This window comes from Pseudonaja textilis, chromosome 1 (genome assembly GCF_049901715.1).
Source record: "Pseudonaja textilis isolate UNSWEBS1 chromosome 1, rPseTex1.2, whole genome shotgun sequence".
NCBI lineage: Eukaryota > Metazoa > Chordata > Lepidosauria > Squamata > Elapidae > Pseudonaja > Pseudonaja textilis.
In genome coordinates this window covers 95,725,248-95,740,162 of record NC_141990.1, presented here as the reverse complement: position 1 = coordinate 95,740,162, position 14,915 = coordinate 95,725,248, and the positions used below count along the sequence as shown (strand labels likewise).

The window sequence follows — 14,915 nt, the reverse complement described above, 5'->3', positions numbered from 1 at the left end:
CAAACCCAGCCACAGCCAGTGATTATTTGGGGGGGGGAGCGGGAGAGAGAGAGAGAGAGAAAGCATCTCTCGCATTACCCAGGGAGGAAAGTAGGTGAAACAAAACTCACTCTTTCACTGAGACATACAAAATGCCAATCTACCGTGTTCCAGGAGTTCTTTAAAATCATCAAACGCTCCCACTTCCAGTTCCCGTGCCTCCCAGCTCAAGTCCCTGAGATGCATGCTCCCACATGGCGGCGGCAACAGTCCCCTTCCCCAGCGCCTGCTGCCAGCTCTCCCCATTAGTTTTCTAGCTTTGAATTGCTCCCGGCTCTCTCTCTTTCCTCCCCTCCCGCCCACATGCAGGCCGGAAAGAAAAGAGAGAGCCGTGCACAGCTCTCCCCTTTTCCAGCCCTTGCTGCCTCTCCCAACATCAAAGTCTCGGAAACACAGGCAAAGCCGCCACAGCGGTAGCGCCCTGAGTTGCTTGCTTCTCTACTACTGCTTCCTCCTCCTCCAGCACCACTTCCTTCTCTGGGTAGGGCGATTCTAAACTAACCGAGCATGCTAAGGCAACTCAGGACACTACTGCTGCAGCGGCTTTACTTGCGACTCCAAGGCTTTGATGTTGAGAGAGGCAGCGAGGGGTGGGAGAGTGGAGAACTGCACATGGCTCTGTCTCCCTTTCCTTCCCTGCTTGCATGTGGGCATGGAGGGGGAGGAAAGAGGCGGGAGCAATTCAAAGCTAGAGAACTAATGGGGAGAGCTAACAGCGGGAGCTGGGGGAGGGGACTGTTGTTGCCACCGCTGCTGGGTGTAGGAGCTGGTTGGCACATGCATCTCAGGGACCTGACTCCAAGGTCCCTCGGAGAGCCGGGAGGCGCGAGAACTGCACAGCCCAGATTAATTGCTTTTGGGGGCCATTTCTTCTGCGGCCCACCTGTTGGTGACCGCTGCTTTATAGTCCTCTCTAAGTGGTTTACAGAGTTAGCATATTGCCCCCAACAATCTCTGTCCAAACTTCTTCATTTTCAAGTTTAACAATTTGCTGCTGTCATTTAAGTCTGTTACTTATCTTTAGAATAGTGGTTAAAATTACTTCAGTCAAAAAATTACTATTGAGCTCATGGTGTAAGATAAATTCTGAATAGACCCAACTAGATTGGTCTGGTTGTAGCATGTGGTTACAACATGTGTACAATTTCATGCTTCATTCAAAAGCAACATAGTTACATGCTTAGTCCTAATTTACAATTAGTGTATAATGATATATAGTTATGAAACCTGGACATTAAATGTGAAAGCAACACAATGAAATTTAAATGGCAATGAACTGGCTGTATTATATTATATAACAACTAGATCAACAGTGATGAACGTCAATCCTTGCTCGATGTCAATGGACCTTAAAAGACCAGAAAATGTCCAAAGAAATGCTGGACAGATGATAATTCAATTCAAATGTGTTAACTGAGAAATAACTCAAATACCATATATCAATTTTTGATCAAACAGTTTTTTGATTACTTTTTGATCAAAAAACTATATCAAAGATCAAACACTTGTGCGATAGTTTTAAATATGTTAATAAACTTTAGGGCATAGAGTATATGTACCTGAAGCCTGCTGAGTTCTATGCTTCTTTCAAGTTCCATTTTAGCTGCTGCTACTTCTTGCTGATGATTGTGCCTGAGCTGATCAATTGCTGCAGCATGTTGATGGTTTAGTTCAGAGCGCAAAGATGCTGAGAAATACAAATAAAGTATTTTAAAAAATACTTCACAAATAATATTTGACATTTTGATAGGTACACATATTGTTATCATATAGTTTATGCGTGATATATTAATGTTTTTTTTCAAATGGCACAATTTGCTGATTGTTTTCCTTACTAGTTCCCAGCTATTCATGGGAAAATCTTCTATAATAAGTGTATTACCCTGACATTCATTAAAGTACCACACTGTGTCTTCCATATTTATAGTGTTTGCAACCCACAGTTTTAAATTTATTTTTAGTCTTCAAAATATTTGGTGTTACTCAAGCAAGAAAGTCATTTCAAAATGTGAAGTAAAATTATTCATAACCAAGTATATGAACTTTCTATAAAATAATTGTGTAGAGCACTCATAAACTTGGTAGGAAACCCATAAAGGCAAAATACTAAAATAAAGGATGACATTTTTAAAATTTCTGCTTTATCCTTATTATCTTGATATCATTAGACTGGAAATGTAATTTCTATTTCTGGAAAGAGTGCTCCTTTTTCAGGGAGTCATATTATTTTCCAGGATAGTTACATAACATGCATATATTATATGTATGTATATTTAAAAGACTTACAACTCAATATTTTGTACCATGCATATTCAAAGCAGCAAGCATATATTTTAAAAGGACATTAGTTACATATTCCAAAAAGAGAAACAAAAATAATCCAAAGAAGATAATGATGACAATAACTATAGCTAATAAAGGAGAATATTTGTAGATCAGGATTGAAATGAGAGATCCTTTGTGCTCTCTGACCTTGGTTTTCTTGTAGACATTTCATTACCCAAACTAGGTAACATAATCAGTGCTAGTCCTGATGATGTTATCTAGTTTGGATAATGAAATGTCTTCAAGAAAACAACCAAGCTCAGAGAGATAATAATAGCAACCAGGTAAGCGAATCATACAAAGAAAGTATATTATATAACCCATGAAAGACTCAAGGAAGCAACTTCATTATCTTCCTTTTAAGCCAGTATTCTCTTTTCTTTTCTAATATTCAATTTGATGGCTTTGAACAATCACCACTGCACTTCTTTTAGTGATTTGTTTCTCTGAAATTTTAAATACTGCATTATATTTTTGCAAACCTTGAGTTTCTCCAATTATGTGGATACTTCTCCCTAATTTTTATGGTCTGATTTTGCTCTATTTCTGATGAAATGAGGCACTGATGTTGATAGTGAAAAGACGACTGATATAAAGATAACACTAAAGAAACTACTATTATCAAAGATAATGAAAAAGGAGACACAGGAATATAGCCCAGAATATGAAAACAGAACACATCTAAAACACCTATGGAAAATCTTTATTTAGCCAACAGAATCTTTTATGAAAAATCTTATAGCAGAGTCATTAACTTGAGAGATAATAAATAACAAGACTGAGATATAGTATCACGTTTATATTATAAACTGTGAGGTATTAATTACCTTTCAAAGATTACCCTAAGGAATGCTGCTATTTTTCATCTTAAAAAACTACATGATTTCAAAGAGAGATCCTACCTAAAACTAAGGACATATTTCCTGATAAGTGAGAACAATTGACCAGTGGAACAGCTTGACTCCAGAAGTTGTGGGTACTCTTATCATTGGAGATTTTAAAGAAGAGATTGGACAGCCAATTATCCAGAATGGTATAGGATCTCCTACTTGATCAGAAGATTGGACTAAAAAACCTCCAAGATCCTTTTCAATTCTCTTATTCTGTATTCTGTACTCTGTATGTATGTCCTCCAAACATAAAAAGTTGCATATGACTTAGGAAAGGCTGGTCGATTTCAAGAAGGTTTTACATTGAAAAACATAAAGAAACCCTAGGGCTATAAACTAGCTTGAAAGTGAGAAAAACAGCCCAAGAGAAGACAATGGCAAACCATTTCTGTATTGTTAGCAAAACTAAAGCCAAATTCCTACATTGTTGTGTATCAGGCAGCAAATTATATCTGCCCTCTAAATCAAAGCTTACATTTTAAATTGTGACATGAAAGTACAGTACAGTACCAAGCATTGCTTTCCCTTCGTCTTCCAATTCAAAGCGAAGAGTCTGCACTTCCTGTTCCATTTCTATTTTGAAAACATCCATAGCTTGTCTATGTGCATCTTTCAGTGCCTGAAGTTCTTCTAAATATTTCTGTTGCAAGTGTTCCTCGAGTTCCTATAGAAAGTAAATCAGTATGAGATTATTCTTACAATTAAACATATAAAATTATCTTTAAAATTTGTATAGTACATTACTGTACTGTAGCTTCTCTATCTTATGCAGTAAATCACTGTACTCTGGATACTACTTAGCAAAGTAGTTTGGTTCCAAGACAACTGTAGACAAACATAGGTGAGGGTCTCTTGGATGTTCTAAATAAAAATTAAGTATTTAATTAAAATAATGTTAATGTTTCTTTTTTTGTGGACTTTATTTGAAAATGTGTGATATTGCCAACCCCCATTGAACATACCTTTTGCTCTTGTTCTTTTGTTTCTTCCATGGTCTGAAAGGCAAGAATATGTGCTTCTTTCATGGACTTATGTCTCTGCTGATGCTCTTCCTCCAGTTCTTCAATTTCTTGGGTCAGTCTCTGCCGCTCTTGACTAAACTGTGCGTGCAATTGTTGCATTGTGTTCTGAGATTGTGAAAGCTGCATTTCTAGGTTTTGCTTTAGCAGAGTGATCTAATTCACAGAAAAGGAAAATGACACAGGAATATCAGAATGAAATTCAAATTAAATTTATGCAAAGTTTTTTTAAAACTGTGATTAATTTTGGAAAAGTACATAAATCTATAAACATGTTACTAGTCCACTGAACAACTACAATCCAAGTTGTAGTTTGAGATATGAAAGGCAATATACAATGTTCACAGAAATTTTGTATCTTTAAACATTGCATCCTTATCTTCTGGCATATGTTGTTAAGTAGCACATTTCTTTTAGGAAAAGTTCAGGTATACATTATAACATGAAACAAACATTTATGATACTAAAGATAGGAGGACTACTACAAAGATTGCTACTTTGCATTCTATAAAATGCCTCTCCCAACTGTCTGTGACATTCTCAGATATCTAAAAGTCAAGTTCAAAGCACTCAGACAGTTTATTTTAATATCTAAAGCTTGTTAGTCAGAGTTACAGAAAGTCTTCTTAAAAGTACAAAAAGATTGCTTCATAAAAATAATAAATGAAAAAATTTCAATACATCTACTTAAGGCAGGAATCCTAATGAACTCAATTGGATTTACAATCTTATGTTTAGATTCTGGAGTAAATTACTAATAATTTTTAAAATTAAATATCAGATTTTTATATTACCTCTAGAATTGTTTAGGGCACTGAAAAAGAATAATATATTTAACATATTATAATGCTTAGTGCATTCAACCATGGACTAAGGACAATTAGCTTGATATTGCTAGACATGTTGCTCAGTTCACGACTGCATATCTGGTATTATCTGACAGACAAACCCACCTCACAAGCATATTGCAGTAAAGTAGTAGGAGTACTATGTACAATGCCTTAAACTCTGGAAGGAAAGCTAATATATAATCCCCCTAATTTGTAATTCTTTATTTCCATATTATGTTTTTGTGGCTTAACCCACACCTTTCTAGATGATTTCTTAAAACTCAGTTTTAAATTGAGTGATGTGCTAGCCATGCAGAGTAATGTACAGATCTTACATCTTATTTTCAGGATGGACAGTTCATGTTAGAGATTGAGATTAGGAGAAAATAATAACACTGCAGTTGAGATTGGAAGGAAGAGCTATACTACTTTTATATTCAATTGACAGTCTTCCTATCAAAACCTGAATATACATTAAAATAGTGTATAATGTTCCAATATTACTATAATATATTGGTGTTGTCACCACTCTTTGAATAAGTTCACATAAAGTAATTACTAGTAAAGACCACAGGTACTATCATTAGTTTCATTCATAGTATATCAGCTTTCAAATAGCTTAACTGTAGGACAATCAGATAAAATTTAATTCATATGATTAGTGCAAACATTATACTTTATCGGTCTATAAATATTTATTATGAAGATCATAATGCCAAATAGTTACAAGAGTATTATTTAACACAGATGAACTCACAAATAATTCAGTGAAGGTACAGATACCCTGCATATAGATGAAAGAATTAATATACAAGTTAATTCAGATTTAAGATTTCTATTATGCTTTCATTTACAAGATAACATAAATGCTAAATGTATTACACCTGTGCAAAATTTCTGAAGGCACTTTGGTCAAATGCAATAGCGTGAAAAAGAATTCATCATTGAAATGTTCAGGTAGCAGTATTTTCAGGAGGGTGTGGGTACTCCAAGGGCTTTGTCTTCACTTTTCTGTGCATGCAGAGCTGCTTTACTTCATCAGCAGTCCCCAAAGACCGGACATACACACGCACAGACTATCTTCCTGAGAACACAGCTGCTTCAACACAACAGAGGCACATTGCTTAGGGTAATGTGGAATGCAAATTACCCCCTTGACCTATTTGTGCAGTGGAAAAGCATTTGCAACAAATTCAGTACCTTCTGTTCGATGTTGAATAAATGTTTGAGTTTTCTTCCACCATACAATTTTCTTTTATAAAATCTTAGAATTATAGGATCCACTACAGTAGCGGTTTTCAACCTTTTCTTGCTCGTGGCTTACTTCTGAACTTCATTTATCTCTCTGATACACACATACACACACACACAATTACCACTGTTAAGATATTTATGTAAACTGCAGTAATTTTCAATATCTATATTGCTGAAATTAGCACAGAGAATGAGATATATGGATTATGACAAATTGACAAATATATGCCTGGTTGGACGACACCCTCAGAAATTTAACTATGACTCCCTAAAAATATGGCAGGCCCATATTGAGAATCACTACATTAGAGCATTTCAGACAGAAGATCACCCAGCTTCTACAGCTGGAAACAATTTTGAGCTAATGGATCCTCTGGATTCTTGATTTTTTTTTTAAAAAAAAAGCCTGTCAAATAGCTACAAGGTATATTATGTAACTAACTGCTGTAGCATTTAGAGCAGGGGTGCCAAACTCATCACAGTGGCATCATGTGACATATTGGGACTTTTCCCTTCACTAAACTGGGCATGGGCATGGCCAGCGCGTGACACATCTGGCCCACAGGCCATGAGTTTGACAGCCCTGATTTATAGAAAGCTATACAGTTTATATTGTTAGTCCATCACCATAAGAAAACTGCATGGCAGAACTTAGATAGCGTTCTTGAAGCAAGGAAGAGGAACAAAATCTATATATCATGAAAATTTTCCAAAGTCAAAAAGCCTGAAGGGTAAAGGGGTATTTTTCATCAGTCTTTTATTCCCTCTTCTATGCATCCTTCTGTAAATCTCACTGTTGAACAAAAATGGAAACAATGAGTTTTTAAAACAAGAGGATTTCTCCTAAATCCTAGATTTCTGCTATGGAGGCCTTTGAGGAAATGGAACCTCTGGCAATTTTAAAGTTAATATCCTTTTAGTAAATGAATCAGAGCGGGAAAATGATATTGCCTTGTATCAGCAATGGAGAATATAAATGAGCTGAGAAATCTTTATTGCTGACTACAGTAGTGTTTAAGATTAATAATTTTAGAGTTGATAGAAGAGTGTCTCGATTTGTTCGATGAAATAAAACCTAATTCTAAAGAAAAGATTATTAATTATAATGTTTCATTTAAATTGCATCAAGCTTTATAGTTATAAGATTCCAAATTAATCCAACGGAAGTAATCATGGAAAATATGGTCTTACACCCATTACTGTCTCGTTGATACTTGTTAAATGAAAATGTATTTTTCTGGGAAACTGCCTCCTAAAATCCAAAAAATGCCTTGGGATGCATAGCTATCATAGAAAAGGTGTGGCTTTTTAATGGTGGTACTGACAGCTATAATAAAAGTATGCCTAATCTGATGCACTTTTCCCACTATTTGAATGCTGAACTTCCAAACAAAACGGAATACTAAAATTCTTCACATTGTTTAACAATGTTTACCAATGGAGTAAATCCTTGCTACATTGGCTGTGTTCTACTCTACCCAGCTTAGAACTGAATAAGGCTTTAATAGAAGTCTAATCACACAAATGCCCCATTATTATTTTTCCTTTGCCAACAATCCATATTCACTTGGTCATTCCACAGCACTAATCAGGATTACGCATGAATCATGTTCTTTATAAAATGCCAAGTAGCAATGTATTAATAATGAAAACTACATACAGTTTTACTGTAACAGGCAACATACCTTATACTTAATTAATGTTTTGGTGTAAACAGACCCCCACCCCAAAAAAAAAAAACAAATTCACATTCAGCCCCTTTAAATGTAAGGATATATTTAATGTGGAATGCAAACATGCATGAAATAAACCATTTAACCAAGGAAACAATTTTATACATTTATTATTCCCTTTTGAAAAATGAACAGGAACAAGGATAACTAAATTTTGTGAAGCTACATGAAATATTGATGTTTGCCCAGAAATATTCCCAGTGGTACTGTTATATCTGTGAAAAATGCTTTACTCTCATAAGCTTAGATGCCAAATGTTTGACAGTATCTTTAACTCTAATCTTTCTGTAGTTTATACATCACATCCTAATAAATTTCTCAAGGCCAGTTTTGGGGAGGTAATCAGGTCAAGCAAATTAAACAAATAAGAGAGACTGACAAAAATAGATATGAAACATGCAGTCTATCAAATTAATTTAACTGGGTTAATTGTGTTGATATTTTGAATACAGGTAGTACTTGACTTACAACAGTCCGTTTAGTGACCATTCAAAGTTACAACAGCACTGAAAAAAGTGAGCTATGACTGTTTTTCACACTTACAACCACTGATGCATCCCCATGGTCATGTGATCAAAATTTATATGCTTGGCAACTTACTCATATTTATGAGTTGCAATGTCCCAGGATCATGTGATCACCTTTTGCTACCTTCTGACAGGGAAAGTCACTGGGGAAGTCAGATTCACTTAACAACCATGTCACTAACTTAATAACTGTAGGAATTCATTTAACAACTGTCTCAGCAACAGAAACTTTGGAGTGAACGGTGGTCATAAGTCAAGGACTACCTGTACTGACTTGGGTTAGAAATGCATATTTTAATGTTTTTCTTACATGTTTAACACTTTTAATTTTTAAGCCAAAAACAGAAGTGTAAATTTATTTAGTGGCCAAAATTACAAAACTGTAATATCTTGCCATGCTACTGGAATGTTTGTTCTGGTTTCGTATGCTGAAAATGCTATGGCTTTCAAATGGGCCAATTCCGATTTCCATTTCAAGATCAGATTATTTTAAAAATCACTTAGAAGTTGGGACAATTTTTCCAAAGCTTCAGCTACAATCTTTTTTGTCCCACTCTAGTCACAGATATAAACATTAACATAATATATTATAATATAATTAAGAAATGCTATTTTCTTTTTTCCCAACCTGCAACCCAAGCACCACTAATTTCACACATACATGTAACATTTTTGAAAAAATTTACTGGAATTGAACATTCATATGACCTTGTGTAAAATTGAAAGGCTACCAGAATAAATTTTGATGTGTATGCTACTTTTAAACTATAAAGTCATTATCTCAAAGGGCAAGCCATAATTATAATCTTTATAATTCAAAAATTACAGCCATGGAAATTGCAATCTTATACCTCCTGATCACTGATCTCAAGTTTCTTATTTCTGAGGAAACATCTATAGGATTGTACCAAATGGAAAAAATACCAGCAAATCTATGATACTGTAGCTCAAGAGATATTTTGCATTACTAAAAAGTGGCATATTAAAGGAAATTGCCCATAAAATATTTGCTATAATAAATGAATATCAGAAGTCCAAGATTTATAATAGTTCATCCATAACTGAGTTGCATTACATCATGCTTTATAAAATGGCTATGTAATATGCAAATATATTAGCTGCAAGCTTCTTTTCAGTATATAGAATGACTGATATCTGATAGCAAATATAAATACAGACATAATGAAGGCAGGTAAGCTTTTTATGAAAATATATAATTTATTTCTATAAATATTTTAATTATTTTATTTCAAAGGGTTAGATTTTAAAGCAACACTGCCCAGTATGCAAGCTGAAAAGTACAGGCATGCCTTTGCGTACAAACTGTAAGTGCAACTCACTTACATTGCTGATAGATTTATGCAAAGCTTCACCAAGATAGTGCCGCTATGAAGGAAAGATCACAAGAATAAAAGAAATAATTCAGAAATAACTAAGAAGATGGAATAAAAAAGGGGCAGTAAAAGACAGAACATTCATATTGATATGATAAAGGAAATATGTTGAGAAAAACTAATATAGAACAGTTTTGCTATGGCTTTATAAATCTTCTGAACACTTCTAAAAATCTACTTATTAAAAATGTTTTGAATCCTTTTCAAATATAAAAATTGGAAATATAAGAATTATATGCAGTTTCTAAATGACACTATTTTATTTTTTAGCCCAAATAGTGCATAAAATTTAATAAATACTACATAAAATTTAATAAATAAATTCCTGAAAAACTGGCAAATATATTTGTTAGCACATCTGTTTAGAAATTTGGAAAAAAAACGTTCAGCTATATTTTTCAATACTGAACATATACATTTTTTTACTTCTAAAATAATTTTGCATCATAATTTACTATTACCAATCCCAACTTAATTCATAAATACTTTCTTTCCTTCTTTAAATATGAACTTTTCTTTATAATATCTACTCCATAGCAAAATTATATTTGAAATTCATTATATACTGCCATTTATTAACAAGCTAAAGATGTACTGTCAGCATGTATAAGTGGTACATCACTATATACATTAAATGCCACGTGGGTATGAGAACCATACTTGTTAAAATTGAATGATGGATAATTTCACTGTTGGATACATGATTCATTCCCAGTCATTTGTTCTTTCAGTCAAATCATTAAGAACCTTAAAATGCTTACTGATCTATGATATATTTCCTAAATTATTAATGTTTTATCAAAATCACAATTTACAAAGAGATCAATTCATTATTTAAATTATGTACTAATCAAACTATTATTTGTAGCTATTGAATCAATTTCATAGGAGTAATTAGTTAATAATAAAATTAACTCAGAAAATTTCAGCCACAAAAAAATTCTAATCCAGAAAAACTATGAGATCTTTGCTAAATGGCAAAACCTGTTTCCTTTACTGAAAATGAAATCATTTATGATACCATAATTAATAAGAAACCAAAACTCCTTCGTTAACTAGACTGTTGTATTTCCAGATACATACTTTAGACCAAGTTCAAACTTTATTCAGTATGGCTGCTCTTTTTACTGGACATTATATAGTCTACAACAATGTTATTTTTTCTTAGTGATGATAGCATGAATTCTTGCTATTACGCAATGATCAAGCAATATAATCTTACTTTTGTATTGTTGGAAGGATTTCCACTGAATTCAGTAGAACAATCCTAGGAATTACTGGGATTGTCAGGATTGTTCTAAATGATTTCAGAATTAAAATTATATTTTGCTATTACTGTACTTAATTTCTAAAATGTGTAAATTGAACACAGAAATGTACATCCCATCCTATTTAATCTTAGTGTATATGTATATTTCTTAGGGTTTTAATTTGTGTTCAGCTACCTACTTTTATTGTTTTCGGTATCTAGCTGTGATTCATAATACTAGTAATGGATGTAGCTAACTCACTTATTTCAGAAAAAGAAACACAAAAGGTTTCAAATTGAAATTCTTAAAACACGGGACAGAATAAAAAAAGATAAATGCTTCTTCCTCCAGTATCTGCTAGCAGAAGAAATGTGTGCATCATCTAAAAATTATACAGGTAGTGCTTAACTTACAACCATTCATTTAGTGACTATTAAAACTTCAACTTCAAAGCAAGTGACACAAAAATTTGTCATACTTATGACTGTTGCAGCATCCCTATGGTCACGTGATCAAAATTCAGATGTTTGGTAACTGGCATTTATTTATGACAGTTGCAGTGTCCCAGGGTCATGTGATTATCTTTTGTGACCTTTTGATCAGCAAAGTAAATGGGGATGCCAAATGTATTAACAACCATGTTGTTAACAACTACAGGGATTCACTTAAACACTGTGACAAGAAATATCATAAAATAGGGCAAAACCAAGATAATAAATGTCTTGCTTAGCAATGCTAATTTTGGGCTCAATTGTGGTTATTAGTCAAGGATAAATTCCTTGCTGCCCAAGTACTGAGATTTTTGCAACTCTGTAACTGAATATATTGATTTATTTGTCTCCTATTAACCTATTTAGTACAGAATTTTTATAAAAATTTGGAATGGTTCCTGCCTGTTTTTTTAAAAGTAACATTATACATTGGGAGAACTGAATGATGTCATAACCTTTAAAGGCAACATTTTAGTATGCTGGTTGTATGGCACATTCCTATTTTTAATAATTAAAAACATTGAGTCATATGCTACATACAATGTCAAAGAAATCCACACATTTTTATATCAAATTTAACAACTATTCTTATCAAATTTTAAGAGGATTAATTTTGCAACAAAAATCTCAATAATCTAAAAGTGAAATTAATTTATCAACTAATTATTCTGGTTACCTGATCCAAAAGATCTTCAACTTTTTTCTGCCAGCTCTCTCTGGCGGCATTTTTCTCTCTCTCCTTTAGTTGCAAGAGTTGTGTCATTGCTGACTTTTTATCTTCTTCATGCTGAAGTCTCAATTCCTCTCTAAGTTTTGTACATTCCTGCCTAAAAAAAAGAGTCAAAGCTAAAACTTATTCTACTATTTAAAACATTGTAGAAATCTTGTTGAAATGCACTGTCTTTGTCAAAACATTATTATTATTAAGCTATATGTTTGTTCCTTTGAATCAGTTTTTTCACAAGATTTTCTAAAGTGGTTGGCCACTACCTTTGCGTTAAGAGAAAGGGAATGACCCAAAGTCATTCAACAGGCTTCATGCCTACGGCAGGACTAGAACTCAGGGTCTCCTGGTATTTAGCCAGATGCCTTAACTATTGCACCGAATTGGCTCCTTTTTATTAAGATACACATTTCTCTAAAAGAGAAAATAAATGGAAATAATACTTGCCGGAGATTTTCTGTCCATTTTATTTCCAGGTCACGAGCCATTCTATCGAGTTTTAATTTTTCCTCTTCCCTCATGGTTATAATCATTGCTTCATGGTGCTGTCTCTCCTGATTTAACTCCCCCTTAAAATAAAAACATTTATAACAAAATTATGCTAAGAAACAACATTTCAAAATGCAAAATTATTCGTATTTTTACATTAACATGGAAATGTTTAATGTGGCTGCCCATTTCATACAAAGCAACTCTAGGTAGCATACAACAATTAAAGAATACAGCATATAAATAAAATATAAAATGTAATTGTTAAAATGAGACCATTATAGAAAAAAATAAATATATAAATCCCACAGAAAAAGGAAGAATATCAATCTTCTAGGAATGTCTCCACTACCCAAATCCTAGATGGCATCCCATCCCAAATGCCAAAATGGCATAGCCTTAGAACAAGTAGGACCCCCAAACCCAAAATCATTCAGTCTTGCTGATGGTTCAGTCGAAGCCTACCATGCTCCATTCAGTTCTTCACAAACTCTGGACACCAAGATATTCACCATCTCACTTAAGTTGCCAAGGACAGAGATGTATTGTTGGGTATAATCAGTGTACTGATGATATCCCCCACCCCATGGTCACGGGTGAACTCACCCATTGGCTTCATGTAAATATTAGAGGGGAGATCACAGAATCCTGTCTATAACTGTAAGAACAGTTTTTTAAATTATTGGTATGGACACTGCTCAAAAAAAATAAAGGGAACACAAAAATAAGATATCCTAGATCTGAATGAATGAAATATTCTTATTAAATACTTTGTTCATTACATAGTTGAATGTGCTGACAACAAAATCACACAAAAATTATCAATGGAAATCAAATTTAGCAACCCGTGGAGGTCTGGATTTGGAGTTACACTCAAAATTAAAGTGGAAAAAAACACTACAGGTTGATACAACTGTGATGTAATGTCCTTAAAAGAAGTCAAAATGAGGCTCAGTAGTGTGTGTGACCTCCAAGTGCCTGTATGACCTCCCTACAATGCCTGGGCATGCTCCTGATGAGGTGGCGGATGGTCTCCTGAGAGATCTCCTCCCACACCTGGACAAAAGCATCCTCCAACTCCTGGACAGTCTGTGGTGCAACGTGGCGTTGGTGGATGGAGCGAGACATGATGTCCCAGATGTGCTCAATTGGATTCAGGTCTGGGGAACGGGTGGGCCAGTCCATGGCATCAATGTCTTCCTCTTGCAGGAACTGCTGACACACTCCAGCCACACGAGGTCTAGCACTGTCGTGCATTAGGAAGAACCCAGGGCCAACTGCACCAGCACATGGTCTCACAAGGGGTCTGAGGATCTCATCTCGGTACCTAATGGCAGTCAGGCTACCTCTGGCGAGCACATGGAGGGCTGTGTGGCCCCCTAAAGAAATGCTATCCCACACCATTACTGACCCACTGCCAAACCGGTCATGCTGGAGGATGTTGCAGGCAGCAGAACGTTCTCCATGGCGTCTCCAGACCCTGTCATGTCTGCCACATGTGTTCAGTGTGAACCTACTTTCATCTGTGAAGAGCACAGGGCGCCAGTGGCGAATTTGCCAACCTTGGTGTTCTCTGGCAAATGCCAAACATCCTGCACAGTGTTGGGCTGTAAGCACAACCCCCACCTGTGGATGTCGGGCCCTCATACCACCCTCATGGAATCTGTTTCTGACCGTTTGAGCAGCCACATGCACATTTGTGGCCTGCTGGAGGTCATTTTGCAGGGCTCTGGCAATGCTCCTCCTGTCCCTCCTTGTACAAAGGTGGAGGTAGCAGTCCTGATGCTGGGTTGTTGCCCTCCTACGGCCTCCTCCATGTCTCCTGATGCTGGTAGCGCCTCCATGCTCTGGACACTACGCTGACAGACACAGCAAACCTTCTTGCCACAGCTCGCATTGATGTGCCATCCTGGATGAGCTGCACTACCTGAGACACTTGTGTGGGTTGTA

General features: G+C 35.1%; 1 protein-coding gene across 7 annotated transcripts in view; it reads right to left on the bottom strand.

The window, feature by feature from the left end:
• FAM184A (family with sequence similarity 184 member A) overlaps positions 1-14,915 on the bottom strand; it is a 58,163-nt gene that overhangs the window by 16,417 nt on the left and 26,831 nt on the right. For all 7 annotated transcript variants that reach the window (XR_015745175.1, XR_015745177.1, XM_026705436.2 and 4 more), the window contains exons 8-12: positions 12,920-13,045; positions 12,429-12,575; positions 4,217-4,429; positions 3,765-3,918; positions 1,599-1,726 (exon numbers count right to left, since the gene is read on the bottom strand). Coding sequence is in view for 5 of the 7 variants with exons in the window: in XM_026705436.2 (XP_026561221.1) it covers positions 1,599-1,726; positions 3,765-3,918; positions 4,217-4,429; positions 12,429-12,575; positions 12,920-13,045 (768 nt within the window). In the remaining 2 variants the exon portion in view is untranslated. The remainder of the gene's footprint in view (positions 1-1,598; positions 1,727-3,764; positions 3,919-4,216; positions 4,430-12,428; positions 12,576-12,919; positions 13,046-14,915) is intronic.